Genomic DNA, 16,245 nt, shown 5'->3' with positions numbered 1-16,245 from the left:
AGCACCCTGAGGGTGTGACGCGCCAGTACCTTCTTTCGGTCCTAAAGCCCCCAGCTGTACCCAGAGCTACCGCATGGGTCTCGTGATGGACGTGGTCACGCCTCGGGCACGCCCCCGCCTGTGCCCATTGGCCAGGTCGCGTTCTGGAGGCGGAGCATTTACTCGGCCTCAGCCTGGCCGGAGAACCCCGGGAGGTGGAGGCGGTGGCGGCGGCGGCGGCAGCTGCAGAGACATGGTTGGTGACGCGCGGCCTTCAGGGGTTCGTGCTGGCGGCTGCCGGGGCGCGGTAGGATCCCGGACGAGCTCCCGCGCGCTGCGGCCACCGCTCCCGCCTCTCTCCTCCCTCTTTGTGTTGTTCCTAGCAGCGCCCTGCGCTTGGGCGGCGGGATACAAGGTGAGCGCGGCCCGCTAGTGGAAATGTACAAGAGCCATAGTGAAGCCTCCAGTAGAGTCCGGAGGTGTGCGGGTGGGTCTGTTTTGTGGGTGCCCAGTGAATGGTTGCTAATATGACAGTGTGATCTGGTTCATGCTTTGTGTTACTGAGAAGACTGGCTGTGTTAGTCTGAGAATGGGGCTGTCTGTGTCTGTCTCTTGCTTCTGTGGATTGGCTTACCTGGACTTTGCAAGCATTTACATGAGCGGGCTGTAAGTGTGGTGGGGACTGGTTGAGAGTTGGGAGTCAGCTGCCTGAAGTTTTAACCTGACTTCTCCACTTGTGACCTTGGCCAAGTCACTTCACTTCCCTGATCCTCTGTATTCTCATCTGAAAACTGGAGATAATGTTGCCCTCAGGTCCCAGGGTGGCTGCTTGGTATTAACAAATCTTAATAAACATTAGCTACTACTAATGTTTCCCCAGGGCATGAACGAGAGGTGCTCTGAGTTCGGTCAGTTGGGGAGTACATCTATGACACAACTATGTGTGTCCTTCTTAGGGGAGCCGATCCCCACCTAAGTCACTTGCTTCTAGATCAAGACTTACCTTTTATCCTCCCAACCCCCCACTGCAGCCTGCCTCTTAACCTTGGGGTTACTGACAGAGTGAATGTGTGTTTGGGGTCCCTGTGCAGACATGCCCGAAGGTGAAGCCAGACATGCTGAATGTACACCTGGTACCTCACACACATGATGATGTAGGCTGGCTCAAGACGGTGGACCAGTACTTCTATGGCAGTGAGTAGAGGCGGGTGGGGAGTGGCCCCTGGGACTCCCATGGTCCTGCAGAGCCCTTCAAATGCCTTTTCAGACCTGGACAGTCAGGGTGGGGGCAACACCCAGCTTGGGCTCCTGTGTCTAAGAATGTTTCCCTTGGCTTGCTGATTCCTGATTGCCTGACCCCTGTGCCCACAGTCTACAATAACATCCAGCCGGCGGGTGTACAGTACATCCTAGACTCCGTCATCTCTTCCTTGCTGGCGAATCCCACCCGCCGCTTCATCTATGTGGAAATCGCCTTCTTCTCGCGTTGGTGGCACCAGCAGACAAATGCAACACAGAAAATCGTGAGGGAACTGGTGCGCCAGGGTGAGCCTCCCTTCAGGAAGTGAAAAGAGGAAGCCAAGCCCAGCTTCTATCTCTATCACCCTGGCTTCTGAGATTTTATCATGCCATTTGCAGCCTGTATGTGGTTGCTGCTGCTGCTAAGTCGCTTCAATCGTGTCCGACTCTGTGCGACCCCATAGACAGCAGCCCACGAGGCTCCCCCATCCCTGGGATTCTCCAGGCAAGAACACTGGAGTGGGTTGCCATTGCCTTCTCCGTATGTGGCTGCACCTGCCTGGAATTTCCCTTTTTTGGAGAACTCCTAAACATCCTGTAAGGCCCCACCTCCAGTGAATCCTCTAGAAAGCCTGTTGTACAAGGGGGCCTTCTGTTCCATAGCTCTCTTACACTGGCCTGAGAGTGACCCTTGACCCTTCTCTCAGGCCTGGTCGTTTAGGCAGGTCTTCTCGTCCCTGGCCTCACCAACCCTGGCGCCACTCCTGGCCCTGACAACTGACTCGGACTTTGCCCCTCCCGGCACAGGACGCCTAGAGTTTGCCAACGGTGGCTGGGTGATGAACGATGAGGCGACCACCCACTACGGAGCCATCATCGACCAGATGACACTCGGGCTGCGCTTCCTGGAGGAGACGTTCGGCAGCGACGGGCGCCCCCGTGTGGCCTGGCACATCGATCCATTCGGCCACTCTCGGGAGCAAGCCTCACTGTTCGCGCAGGTTTTCAGATCTCTTGGGTCCGCCCCTTCATTCTTTCTGACTCCTCCTCTGTCATCCAAGTCCCGCCCTTTTCTGCAATTTCACCCGAACCAGGCCCTACCCCTGGCCCTCTCGCCGCTTAAGACCCTGCCTCTTGGGTGACATGTGAATCCCATTCTTTTTTTGCTCTGGCCTTGGCTCTGCTCTGTCCTAGCCTAGGTTGACCCTCATCACCTATTCCCATACACCCCGACCTCCCTTGTCCAGCTGAGTCTTCCCCCTCCCTTGATTCCATCCAGTTTGCTCTGATCCTGGCTCTTGGCCAAGCTGGGTGGCTGGTTAGGGCCTGCGGTTTTTCAGCCGGCTTCATAACGTGTGCCATGACCATCCCCCTTCCCTTGCTAGGCTGCGGAAGGGGGAAGGCCTCCTAGAGCTGGGGAAGGTGGAGGTGGGTTGTAGCATTGGACTTGCTCCCTCCCAGCGCTTCCGCAGGGCTTCTGACCTTCCCCAAACTTTGAAATGAACTGGAGGGCCTCACTGGTCTTTGACTTGGTTTTTCTCCCTGTGCGTGAGAGGTTGGTGGTTGGTGATGAGAGGACTGGTCCCTTATTCATCCTGCCCGCTCTTGTTCTCCCATCCCGCTCGTCATCCCTCCCCATCTCCAGATGGGTTTTGACGGCTTCTTCTTTGGACGCCTGGATTATCAAGACAAGAAGGTGCGGAAAAAGACGCTGCAGATGGAGCAGGTGTGGCGGGCCAGCACCAGCCTGAAGCCTCCCACTGCCGACCTCTTCACCAGTAAGGTGGTAGAGTGGAAAGAGGGCCGCCCCCATGCTCAGAAGGGCCCTGGGCTTGGTTTATGGTCTGCTATCATTGTCTTGAAATTCCTAGTAGTTTATGAACAGGGGCCCACCATTTGCAGTTTGCACTGGGCCTGGCAAATTCTGAAATCCATCCCCGGTGAGGCCTGGCAGGTCTAGGGGCCATGACCACCCCCTGAACCTAATGTGGTCCGCAGGTGTGCTCCCCAATATGTACAACCCGCCGGAAGGTCTGTGCTGGGACATGCTGTGTGCCGACAAGCCCGTTGTGGAGGACACGCGCAGCCCGGAGTACAACGCAAAGGAGCTGGTCCGTTACTTCCTGAAGTTGGCCACTGACCAGGTAACTGGGTGTCCAGAACCTATGCCTCTAGTGTACACGCATTGGGCCCTTCCATCGGCCCAGACAATCCCTAGCACTTCCTCACTTTCACTGGGGGAAGGTAAAATTCCATTCACCATCACCATACCCTGCTCCTGGATTTGTGTGCATTTCTGATTAGAAAGGTGGAGCCCTTCGCCAGAGCACATCCCCACCATGTTTGCTAGACAGCATGGCACAGGACCTCAGTACCCATGTCTGGGTGGTAGGCCCAAGAGAATTCCTCAACCGCTTGTGGCTCTTTTTCTGTGTGTCCCTCTGCTCCCATGTGACACACTTCCACCCCTACCCCCCATGCCTCTGTGCACTCACATTCTTTTTATTAAAAAAAAAATAATTTTATCATTTATTTTTGGCTGTACTGGGTCTTTGTTGCTATGTGGACATTTTTCTAGTTTCGGCAAGTGGGGGCTACTCTCTAGTTGTGATACTTGGGCTTCTCATTACAGTGGCTTCTTTTGTTGTGGAGCATGGGCTCTAAGGCTCTTGGGCTTCAGTAGTTGCAGCTCCCAGGCTCTAGAGCACAGGCTCGAGAGTTGTGGTGCAGGGCTTAGTTGCTCTGAGGCATGTGCCATCTTCCCAGATCAGGGATCAAACCCATGTCTCCTGCATTGGCAGAGTCTTTACCACTGAGCCACCAGGGAAGCCCTGTGCACTCATATTCTTGACCACATATATACCAAGACACAGCTGTCCACAGGGGTGGCCCAAGGACACCCTAGCCTGAGGATACCCCCATCTTGCCTGCAGGGTAAGCTCTACCGCACCAAACACACTGTGATGACCATGGGCTCAGACTTCCAGTACGAGAATGCCAACACGTGGTTCAAAAATCTTGACAAGCTCATCCAGTTGGTCAATGCCCAGGTGAGTGTGCCTGCCCCGTGGGCACCTGTATTTGTATCCCAGGGCCTTGGGTCACATACATTATCTATAGGTGCTATCTTAGTTTTCTATACTTTAATAAGCTACCATAAACTTAGTGGCTTAAAACAACAGCAAGCATATTACCTTACAGTTCTGTAGGTCACAAGTCTGACATGGGTCTCACTGGGCTAAAATCAAGATGTCAGCAGGGCTGTGTTCTTCTGGAAGCTCTAGGGGAAAGTCTCCTTGCCTCATCCAGCTTCTAGAGGCCGTCCACATTCCTTGGTTCGTGGCATCCTCCATCTTCAAAGCCAGAAAGGTAGCAACTGTCTGACCCTGCCTCTGTTATCATATCTCTTTTTTTCTCACTCTCACTTCTTTATCCTCCCTCTTCCGCTTTAAGATAACTTTGTGATTACATTGGGCCCACTAGATAATCCAGGATAATGTTTTAAAGTCAGCTGATTAACAGCCTTAATTCTGTGGTTTTAATTCCCTTTTACCATGTAACCTAACAGTCACAGGTTCTGGGGAGCAGGACATGGACATCTTTGGGTGGCCATTATTCTGCCTACCAAGGAGGTGTTGTCATGGCCCCTGTAAATGGCCTGTGGCAGTGTGGGCAGGCAGTCCCTCTGCCATTAGCACAGAACCTCATCTCCCCTCTCCCATCACTTCCATCCCCAGAATTGTCTACTGGCACCATCTTTAATGTCCTCACTTTTCACCACCCGCTGCACTGCTGTTTCACCAAAAACAGTTCTCAGCTATGTCACCAAAGGCCTTCCAGACGACATTTCCCAGTCGTCCCCAAGCCTCTGGTCTCTGAGGAGCTTTCAACACCGTGACCACTTCCTCCTGCACATACCTATGTTCCTGGGCTACCAGGAGTTCATACTGTCATACTTGGTTTTTCTCCTGCTTTCTCGTTCACACACTACATTTTACTGGAGATGAAGTTCAAAGCCTGGCTTTGCCACTTACTGACTCTGTGACCTTGACGAATGTTTTTCAGCACTCAGTGCCTCAATTTTCTTATCTAGGAAATAGGCACAGTGGTGGGTCCCACCCGATAGGGCTGTTTTCTTTTTTAAAATTTTTATTGCAGTAGAGTTGATTTATAATGTTGTGTTAATTTCAGGTGTACAGCAAAGTGAATCAGTTTTACATATACATATATCCACATTTTAAAATTTTTTTATTTTTGAGGCAAGGAATACAACTTTATTCAGAAATCTGTCTGAGTGAGAAGATGGCAGACTAATGTCTCAAAATAACCTTCTTGTCGAGGGCTGGATGCCAGTTTCTTTTATAGAGTCAGAGAGAGAAGCAATAAGGAACTAAAGTCAAAGGCATACTAGAGAGGGAGTGGCAGTATATCCACTCTGTTTTAGATTCTTTTCCCATATAGGTCATTACAGAGTATTGAGTAGAGTTCCCTGTGCTATACAGTAGGTCCTTATTAGTTATCTATTTGACATATAGTAGTTATGATAAGCCTATTGATGAAAGTTTAATGAGCTTGCATAGACCAGTAGAACAGCTCCAGGTAAATAATAAATGTTAGTATTGTTTATTATTATTACTTGGGGCTGAAAAACTTTTGTTTCTTCTTTAAGACACCAGTTGCGATGCCTTTTTCTCCAGGAAGCCTTCACTAGGCCCTAGCTGGAGAGCTTGCTTTTTCCTCTGGGCTCACAGGAGTGCCCACAAATATCTGTGATGTTACATCTAGACTGAATGTAGTCAACTGACCAATCTCTCTCCTCTGCATTTGGCTATGAATTCCATGAGGGCAGGGCTGGCCGCTGGTTAGATTGTGTCCACAATCTTGAGCATATTAAGGAATTGTTTGTTGAGTGAACATTGGGTGTAAATGTGTATATGAGTGTTTGTTCAGCGATGTATTAATAGAAATGTGTTTGCATATAAAGTCATGAAGTCCTATGCATTTCCCTCATTCACTCAAATGTTTATTTTTTAAATTGAAGTGTAGTTGATTTACAGGGCTTCCCAGGTGGCAGGCTAGTGGTAAAGAATCCACCTGCCAATGCAGGAGACGTAAGGGACACAGGTTCTATGTCTGGGTCGGGAAGATCCCTTGGAGGAGAGCATGGCAACCCACTCTAGTATTCTTGCTTAGAGACTCCCATGGACAGAGGAGCCTGGTGGGCTACAGTCCATAGGATCAGAAAGAGTTGGACACGACTGAAGTGACTTAGCAAGCACGTAGCTGATTTACAATATTAATATTGTGTTAGCTTCAAGTATACACCAAAATGATTCAGTTATATCTATATATTGTTTCAGATTATTTTCTACTATAGGTTATTATAAGACACTAAATACAGTAAATCCTTGTTGCTTATCTATTGTATGTATAGTTTGTATCTGGTAATCCCATACTCCTAGTTTATCCCTTCCCCCCTTCCTTTCCTGTTAGGTAAACATAAATTTGTTTTCTATACCTGTGAGGCTGTTTTCTATATAGATTCCCTTGTATTATTTTTTAGATTCCACATATAAGTGATATCATATGGTATCTGTCTTTCTCTGACTTACCTAAGTATAATGTTCTCTAGGTCATTCAAGTGTTTACTGAGCACCTACTGGGTACAAGGCACTGGGGACACAACTTGAGCAGAACAAACATCCTTTAATTCATGGAGGTCACCTTGTTCCTCTACCTCCCTCAGTTGAAAGTGAGCCTTCATTCATTATAACAGTTGTGTCATTTGGCAATAATCTTACAGTGCTGAGAAATTATTATTCCTGCCCTAGAATGTCATATTTCATTTCTTCATGCAAGTTTTAAGTAATAAAATTGGAATTATTGAAAGTTTAGTAAAATCTCAGGTTTATTCTTGCATCCCTCAATTTCTCTCCAGGCCAGGCTGGTAATTAGCTTCGGCCAACGTTCATTTTCACACTTAGCCGTTGCTTTGTACTCAAACTGTGTATTTAAAAAAAGAGAGAAACTTTGAACCAACCGGGTGCATGAATGTGTGTGCCTGTGTTTGTGTGCATGTGCACACCTGTGGGCCCGCCCGGGAAGGGCTCCCGAGGGCTCACATAGGCACACCTCCCCTCAGCAACGGGCCAACGAGATCCGCGTCAATGTTCTCTACTCTACTCCGGCCTGTTACCTCTGGGAGCTGAACAAGGCCAACCTCAGCTGGTATTTGGGGGGACTGGGGAGCCTCGGGGGGTTGGCATGCCCTGTGGGTCGTGGCCCTGCCCCCAATGTCTCTGCCGCTGCAGGTCAGTGAAAAAGGATGACTTCTTCCCCTATGCTGATGGCCCCTACATGTTCTGGACCGGTTACTTTTCCAGCCGGCCTGCCCTCAAACGCTACGAGCGCCTCAGCTACAATTTCCTGCAGGTAGGTGGACTCCAGGCTCCAGAGGCTGGCCCAGGGGTCCTGACAGGACTGGTGCCCCAACATACCACCTGCTCCACAGGTGTGCAACCAGCTGGAGGCGCTGGCGGGTCCGGCAGCCAACGTGGGACCCTATGGCTCCGGGGACAGTGCACCCCTCAGTAGGTGTCTGGCGGGCGAGGGGACAGCGGGGTGGGACTGAAGCTGGACTCCAGACTTCTACTGCCCCTTACTTAAAGCCTTTAAGAACCCAGCCTGCCAGACTTTTCGCGTGTCCTTGGGGTCTGGGCCGAGAATCCTGCGGAGACCTCACTTAGGCTCACCGTCTGGCTACAGATGAGGCGATGGCGGTGCTCCAGCACCACGATGCAGTCAGTGGTACCTCCCGGCAGCACGTGGCTAACGACTATGCCCGCCAACTTTCAGAAGGCTGGAGGCCTTGCGAGGTGCGAGGGTGGGGCCTGGGGGAGGCGGAGACAGGAAGGGACTGGACCTGGACACGGGGGGCGGGGGCGGGGGGGGCGGACTTAGGAAGGGGCGTGGTCGAAAAACAGTGGCCGCCAGAAGGGCTCGTGGGGCGGGGCTTGTGAAAGGAGGGACGGAGAGAGGCAGGGGCGGGGCTGAGAGCGGGATCGCGAGGAGACCGGCAGGTGCGTCCAGAGTGGAACTTTTGCTTTACACACCTCCCCAGGTTCTCATGAGCAATGCGCTGGCTCATCTCAGCGGCTTCAAGAAGGACTTCGCCTTTTGTCACAAGCTCAACATCAGCATTTGTCCACTCACCCAGACAGCAGAGACAGTGAGCCGGCCTGGAGCGGGAGAGGCGGGGCTGGGGGCAGGTCCCGTGGGTGGTGGGTGGAACGAGAACCAGAGAAACCTCTGGGCCCAGTGAAAAGGAGGAGGGGCTGATGGGCTCAGCTGGTTACTGAGCACTCTGGGGCAAGATATTTGAGGGCTCAGTGAAGCTGGGGCAGGACGGGGACCAACGCACCACTTGGAGGCTTGACTCACCCAGGGACGTTGCTGCACACGTGGGTGGGTTTGCAGAAGGCCTGTTGTGACCCGTGTCTGCTCTGACCATCCCACCCCAGTTCCAGGTGATCGTTTATAACCCCCTGGGGCGGAAAGTGGACTGGATGGTGCGGCTGCCTGTCAGCAAACACGTTTACCTCGTGAGGGACCCCGGTGGCAAAACTGTGCCCAGCGATGTGAGCCCATTTCCACAAATATTCCTCCCTGTATAGCACACTTGATGAATACCTACCCCCTTGGAAACCTCCCGCCATGGGCATTTCTCCTTTACCCCCATGGACATTTCCCCTAAGATTATCTCCTCTACGGATGTCTTCTCCCATGGACCCCTCCCTTTCCTGGAGATCTCCTCTTCCATGAATATCATCTGCCCATTACTGTCTCTTCCTCTAAATACTTTTCCCCTCTGCCCCTTTAAATCATACCCGCTTGGGAACGTTCCCGCCCCTCGCCTATGAGTATCTCCCCCTTGTTAATATCTCCCTGTGAAAAAATTTCCTGTTTATGAATATTCTCCTCATCCTGAGGACCTCTCCCTCTTAACCACTTCCTCCCCCCCAGAATCTGTTTTTCCCTCCTTCCCCTGTCTCGAGTCTCTTCCCACACTTAACTCCCTCACTTCTCCCACCTCCTACAGTAGCTCCACCCTCCTGGTAGATTTCCCACCTTCTGAATCTTGGAATCTGTTTCTCTTTTTTTGGCCATGCAGCTGGCAAGATCTTAGTTCCCCCACCAGGGATCAAACTTGTGTCCCCTGCAGTGGATGTGGAGTCTAACCACTGGACTGCTAGGGAATTCCCTCTTTGCAATCTTTAACTCAGCATTTCTGACACTCCCACCCCCTCTGCCCAACACCTAAATTTCTTTTCCCCATCTGGCAGGTGTGACTCCTTGCCCTCCTCAAGTTTGACCCCTTCCTGTTTGTGTGGTGTGGCTTCATGCATGTTATCCCAGCTTCTTGACTTGGTTTCTTCCTCCCTTACCTGAGGTGGTGACCATTCCCAGTTCAGACAGTCAGGAGCTGCTTTTCTCAGCCTTAGTGCCTGCCGTGGGCTTCAGCATCTACTCAGTCTCCCAGATGCCTGACCAAAGACCCCAGAAGTCCCGGTCCCGTGACTTGGTCATCCAGAATGAGGTGAGACCCTATTCAGACCCCCTTCCATTTCTGGGTGATAGTTTTGAGATGTGGCAGTAAGCCACATGGACTGTGGGTCAGTGGGCCTGAAGTTTATGGTCTTGTGTCATCAGTCCTCCACTGTATGTTCTCAGTGTCCTCTCTTGGGGCTCTTATGTCACCCTTGGGTGACACTTGATAGAAATGTCAGAGTTGATGGAGGTATGGGTTTGCAAATTCAGTGAGGTGTGTCAGAGACATGGAGGAGGTAGCTGTGTGGTCATTTGGGGTAAGAGAGATCCAGGCAGGCAGGGAGCACCCTCAGGTGGAAGGGTGTTGGGTGTTCAGAGAACACTCATTGTGATGGAAGCCAGGTATTGGGGATGGGGGCAGGTGACAAGTCAGATCGTGTGGGCCTTAAGGGCCAGCGGAGGGGAGGACTCTTACTATGAAGGAATCACAGGAGAAACGGTTGCATTAAGGCTGTTGTGGGTCCTAGCATTAGCCTTTGTGGGTCCCTCCTTCAATAGAAAAATGCTAAAAATTATATTTCATGATAGTATGGATATGAATATGAATAGTAACCATGCAGACTTTGACCTGATGTATTCATTATTACTTCATTCAAGTTTTCTTCTGATCCTAAAAGAAATGGAGATTTATACATTTCTATGGGCCCTAATAATCTTGGGTCCTGGCCTTGTGGTTCCTCTTTCAGTTGCACAGGCAGCCTGGGTCCCAAGCAGATGGGGAAGGAAAGGCCATGGAAGTGGGGAGAAGTGGTCAGATTGAGGATAAGGTAGAAAATGGAGCTGTTAGAATTTGCTACCAGTGATGCACAATGAGAGAGAGAGAGGAGGGAGGGGTGGGTGGACCTTATTTTCCCCACCAGGAATTGAACACTCTCCCTCTACCATGCAAGCTGTGAGTCTAAATCACCCGTCTGCCAGGGAATTCCCACTTTGCAGTCTTTAATTCAGCATTTCAGACATGTGATCCTTCCTGCCCAACACCAGTGTTTGCTCCTGAGCCCTGGGAAGAGCCATTGGTTGAAGTGATGGTCATTAATGTCTGTCCACCCTTTTCTCCCCAGTACCTCCGGGCTAGGTTTGACCCTAACACAGGGCTCTTGATGGAGTTGGAGAACCTGGAGCAGAATCTCTTGCTGCCTGTTCGCCAAGCCTTCTACTGGTGAGAGAGGACCACCAGGTCGGGGGGTGGGGTGTGTGAACAGAGCTGAGGTCCCTTGTCTGACTCTCACCTGCCCTGGCCCTAGGTACAACGCCAGTACAGGTAACAACCTAAGCTCCCAGGCCTCCGGTGCCTACATCTTCAGACCCAACCAGAGCAAACCACTGTTCGTGAGCCACTGGGCTCAGACCCACCTTGTGAAGGTCAGGGGGCTGAGAGTGGGCACTTGGGGACAGGGTGTGCAGGGTGGGGTGCATGTGGAGGGTAATGTGCCTTGTGAGGGGTGGTGGGGAGAATTTACATCTCCAATAGATAAGAAGGCTAAGACCAGAGGGGAATACTTGAGGATTTTCACACAGGGTTGATAATCACAGCTGGTTGTATGACAGTTATACCATGGAGGCCCATAGAAAGGCATTTCACATCTGTCGTGGGGATCAAGAATGTACTTAGCTTTGAAATTGGTGGTAGGCTGTTCCCATTTGGCCCCTGAATGCACAGAGTCAGGTGTAACTGCCTGAAAATTTCATTAGGGATCTGTGATAGGAAGGGATTTTATCTAGGGTGATTTGAGGGTTCACACTTGGATAGGGTTTGGGTGATTCTCACTTAGAATGGATATCTGAGGGTGCATCTGGTTGGAATCAGGGGCTCATGCTTGCAGGTTTCCTGAGGCCTCTCACTGATGTTTCCTTTTAGGGAGGGAGTGGGGCAGGTCTCACATGAGTGAATACCTGCATACCTAGGTCACTGTGTTAGGATACAGTTTTGCCTGTTGTAACAGAGTTACTCAAATAACCATGCCTAAAACAAGATGGAAGTTTCTTTTCATCTAATAGAAAGTTTAGGCAGGTGGAATGATCCAATAATCATCTAGGTCCCTTCTATCTTATTTTTTATTATTTTGGCTGAGCTGAACATGGCATGTGGGAAATTAGTGGGATATTAGTTCCCCAACCAGAGATTGAACCTGTGCCCCCTGCAGTGGAAGTGCAGAGTCTTAACCTCTGAACTTCCAGCAAAGTCCTCCTTTCTAACTTATTGCTCTGCCTTCTGTACATTTACCTTCCACTTCATGGCCCAAGATGGCTGCTCAAGCTCCAGCCATCACATTTACATTTGAGCCAGTGGAGGAGAGGAAGGGGCAAGGAACTTTGTTCATAACACTTTGATCAGTTTCCAGTAGGCAAACATGGTCACACAGCTACTGCAAGCCTCAGGGAAGACTGAAAAATACAGTCTATTCCAGGAAGCCATGTGCAAAGCTAGAATCCTATTCTAAGGAGGGCAGATAGGGTAATGGTGGGGCTTCCCAGGTGGCACTAGTGGTAAAGAACCCACCTGCCAATGCAGGAAACATAAGAGATGTGGGTTCGATCCCTGGGTTGGGAAGATCCCCTGGAGGAGGGCATGGCTACCCACTCCCAGTATTCTTGCCTAGAGAATCCCATGGACAGAGGAGCCTAGTGGGCTATAGTCCATAGGGTTGCAGAGAGTTTATATACAACTGAAACGACTTAGCACACATGCATGGGCAGCAAGAATGTATGCCACACTCAAAAAAACTTACATGGCAATGACTGAGGTATAAAGTCATTTGATGTTTGATGACTAGGCATCAAACCTAGGCAGGTAGGGAAGGTGGGTTGGGCTCCGAAGCTATTAGTGGGGTTGACCCTGATGTAGGCCTTTGTGATCATCACAGCTGGGGTGGACATTTGCAGGGCTCACCTTTGCTCAGGTGCACGCTTACACCTGCCCCCACTCCCATGTGCCCACAGGCATCCTTGGTGCAGGAAGTACACCAGAACTTCTCAGCCTGGTGTTCCCAGGTGGTTCGCCTGTATCCCAGACAACGGCACCTGGAGCTGGAGTGGACAGTGGGGCCAATACCTGTGGGGTGAGTGGGGCTGGGGGCTGGGGGCAGGGCAAAGTGAGGTTAAAGTGAAGCTCACCACCTTGCCATCCCATTGGGTATAGAGACGGCTGGGGGAAGGAGGTCATCAGTCGCTTTGACACTGCATTGGCGACAGGCGGACTCTTCTACACTGACAGCAATGGCCGGGAGATCCTGGAGAGGAGGTGGAGAGACTGGGGGCACCGAGGGGTGGTCTGTGGTGTGCTGGGGCCCAGGGCAGTGAGGGGGCATCTGCTGATCCTAATGACTGTGGGAGGGAGAGGATGAAGGAGGAGTGGGTGAGTGGGGGGAAGGGAGCCAGACTCCAGGCCTGATCAAATCCCACCCCACCCCAGGCGGAATTATAGACCTACCTGGAAGCTGAACCAGACTGAACCCGTGGCTGGAAATTACTATCCAGTCAACAGCCGCATTTACATCACGGTACCCATCCCCCAACCTGCTCCCCACCTTTTCCTGACACCCCTTTACAGAGACCTGTTCTTGACATCTCCTAACTGTCCTCAGCAGTCTCCACCGTCCCTGTGGGGCCTGCCTGGGAGCCAGGGCCGGCCAGCAGTGCAGCCCCTCACTCACCCTTTACCCCTCAGGATGGGAACATGCAGCTGACTGTGCTGACTGACCGGTCCCAGGGGGGCAGTAGCCTGAGCGATGGCTCTTTGGAACTCATGGTTAGTGGCCTGAGCCCCCATCTAAGTCAGGGTCCTTCCACCAGTTCCTTTCCTGCCCTCTACAGGACTCTGAAGCCAGTTTCTTTTGCTAGGTGCACCCCTCTGTTTGTGGTCCCCGCTAAGCTGAACCCTCCATTCCTCTGTGAGACATTCACCCCGTGCTTTTATCCAATCCCTACCCAAACCTCCGCTCCAGGCCCTGATTTACCCTATGCACGCCCCCATTAGATCCTTACCGCCGTCTGCCCTAGCCCGTTGTTAGGTCGGATCCCCACGTTTACCCCTTCCCCCCAATATTCTTTTTTTCTCCCCTTGAAATCCCCACATACTTTCACCCAGTTTCCGGCCCAGAAATTGGCTACAGGAACCCTCACTCTCTCTTGGCCACTCTCCCCGCAGGTGCACCGAAGGCTGCTGAAGGACGATGCACGCGGAGTTGGGGAGCCGCTGAACAAGGAGGGGTCGGGGCTTTGGGTGCGAGGACGTCACCTCGTGCTGTTGGATAAGAAGGAGACTGCGGCCGCCAGGCACCGGTTACAGGCGGAGATGGAGGTCCTGGCCCCGCAGGTGGTGCTGGCTCAAGGTGGCGGCGCGCGGTATCGCCTCGAGAAAGCCCCACGCACGCAGGTGAGGAGGCGCGGCAGAAAGAGGACCCTAAGAAAGCCTGCGGAGGGAGGGGCGGGGTTGAGGGCGGGTTTTCCTAGGTTTAACTGAGACCCACCTTGCCTGTTCCTACTCGTCCTGGGGAGGACGTAAGCGAATCCCCTTCGCTTAGCTCAGCGTAGTCTCGGGCCAACCCTCTCGCCCACTCAACTTCTCCAACACCGGCTCTCTCCCGGCTTCATCCCAATCCTAACTCTGTCAGGGCATGAGAACCGTTCTGCCGCTAACCTAGCATCGCCGGGTCCCCTCATTGGCTCAGTCTTCCCAGTCCTGGCTGAGCCCCGCCTCCGGAGCACGGCCAAGGCCCGCCCCTCCGCGCTGAATCTCCGCCTCCTGAAGCCTCTCAGCCCCGCCCCTCCCGGCTCAGCCCCGCCCCACTCTTTCCCTCAGTTCTCTGGGCTCCGCCGCGAGCTGCCACCCTCGGTACGTCTGCTCACATTGGCCCGCTGGGGCCCGGAGACGCTGCTGCTGCGTTTAGAGCACCAGTTCGCCGTAGGGGAGGACTCGGGCCGCAACTTGAGCTCCCCGGTGACCCTGGACTTGACGGTGAGGATAGAGATGGGAAGGAGACTGGGGAGAGGAGGGAGGGGAAACCCTGCTTTGTCCCAACTCATCCGGGCCCCTTCACTGCCCGCAGAACTTGTTTTCCGCCTTCACCATCACCAACCTGCGGGAGACCACGCTGGCGGCCAACCAGCTCCTGGCCTACGCCTCCAGGCTCCAGTGGACAACGGACACGGGTAGGAGCCTGCCCGGAGCGGGGTGGTGAGGGGCGGGGGGGTCAGTGTGGGAGGTACGGGAATGTTGACCAGGTCCAGGTATAGAGCTTGGAGGGTCGGAGTCAGTCGGTGTTCAGATTTAGGTTAGGGGTTTAAGGGAGTGATGTGGCTTGACAGTCCTTGCGGGTGGGACTTGTGGGTGTGAGGACAGCGCCCAGACACTGCGGAGAGATTTGAGCATCTGGGGGTGGCATCTAGGCTCTAGGAAACAGTTGAAGGGTCTGGGAGTGAGGGCCTGGGGAAAGACTTAAAGCGCTATGTCTGTGTTCAGGGGAGGGCGCACAGGGGACGTTAAGGCGGAGGAAGTCTGCACCCCTCACTTCTCCCCTCCACCTCCCCAGGCCCCGCACCCCATCCTTCTCCTTCCCGTCCGGTCTCCGCCACCATCACGCTGCAGCCCATGGAAATCCGTACCTTCTTGGCTTCGGTCCAATGGGAAGAGGACGGCTAGACCCACTGGATACAAGATTACCGGCTCCGAGCCTGAGTTCGCTCTCCCGGGGCAGAGCCAGTTCTCCCCCTTGTTGCTCTTGCTACCACCAATGAAAGCCATTAAAATGTCACTACCAAGACTCAAGTCCAGGTGTGACTGGGTGTGGGTTTCCTTTTTTTTTTTTGAGGGCAGTGGAATTTATGACCTAGAAAGGTCAGCAGGGGCTTCCCAGGTGGCACAGTGGTAAGAATCTGTCTGCCAATGCAGGAGACATGGGTTCAATCCTGGGTTGGGAAGATCCCTGGAGTAGGGAGTAGTCTTGTCTGGAAAATTCCATGGACAGAGGATCCCGGCTGGGTACAGTCCATGGGGTCCCAAAGTGTTGGACATGACTGAGTGACTAAACACAAAAACACAAGGTCAGCAAATCCTAGCTGACCCTTGACCCGAGTTCTTTCAGGAAGGCCACTTGCTGGCCTGAATCCCCAGACCATACTCTACACAGTTCATATCCCACCCCACCCACCACTCCCTCCTCCACTCCTGCTTCACTCTTCCATCCCCTAGGGCTGTGACACATCTGTGTTTTTGTTTATTTTTTATTTTTGCTGCTCCTTGTGCCTTGTGGGGTCTTAGTTCCCAGATCAGGGATTGAACCCCAGGGCCATGGCAGTGAAAGCGCCGACTCCTAACCACTGGACTGCCAAGGAGATCCCTGGCACAGCTGTTCTGAGAAGCCACTGAGGACAGACTTGTATTGGCTTGTCCTGGGCCCAGAAAGCCAGACATACCCTGCA

At 52.6% G+C, this 16,245-nt stretch overlaps 1 protein-coding gene across 1 annotated transcript; it reads left to right on the top strand.

Annotated features, from left to right (window-relative positions):
- The first annotated feature begins 169 nt into the window (after nucleotides 1–169).
- On the top strand, nucleotides 170–15,592 carry MAN2B1 (mannosidase alpha class 2B member 1). Its single transcript, XM_006041597.3, has 24 exons — nucleotides 170–394; nucleotides 1,071–1,173; nucleotides 1,351–1,524; nucleotides 2,026–2,219; nucleotides 2,864–2,996; nucleotides 3,217–3,362; nucleotides 4,152–4,268; nucleotides 7,361–7,446; nucleotides 7,530–7,650; nucleotides 7,730–7,808; nucleotides 7,984–8,093; nucleotides 8,339–8,446; nucleotides 8,739–8,855; nucleotides 9,668–9,814; nucleotides 10,887–10,984; nucleotides 11,070–11,187; nucleotides 12,766–12,884; nucleotides 12,965–13,066; nucleotides 13,238–13,325; nucleotides 13,493–13,573; nucleotides 13,973–14,200; nucleotides 14,627–14,782; nucleotides 14,874–14,976; nucleotides 15,357–15,592. Exons 1-24 carry the CDS (start codon nucleotides 233–235, stop codon nucleotides 15,464–15,466), a joined length of 3,000 nt encoding a protein of 999 aa, XP_006041659.1. The 5' UTR covers nucleotides 170–232; the 3' UTR covers nucleotides 15,467–15,592.
- The last annotated feature ends 653 nt before the right edge of the window (nucleotides 15,593–16,245 follow it).

This window comes from Bubalus bubalis, chromosome 9 (genome assembly GCF_019923935.1).
Source record: "Bubalus bubalis isolate 160015118507 breed Murrah chromosome 9, NDDB_SH_1, whole genome shotgun sequence".
Lineage (NCBI taxonomy): Eukaryota > Metazoa > Chordata > Mammalia > Artiodactyla > Bovidae > Bubalus > Bubalus bubalis.
The sequence above is the reverse complement of the archived record's forward strand: the minus strand, read 5'-3'. Positions and strand labels throughout refer to the sequence as shown.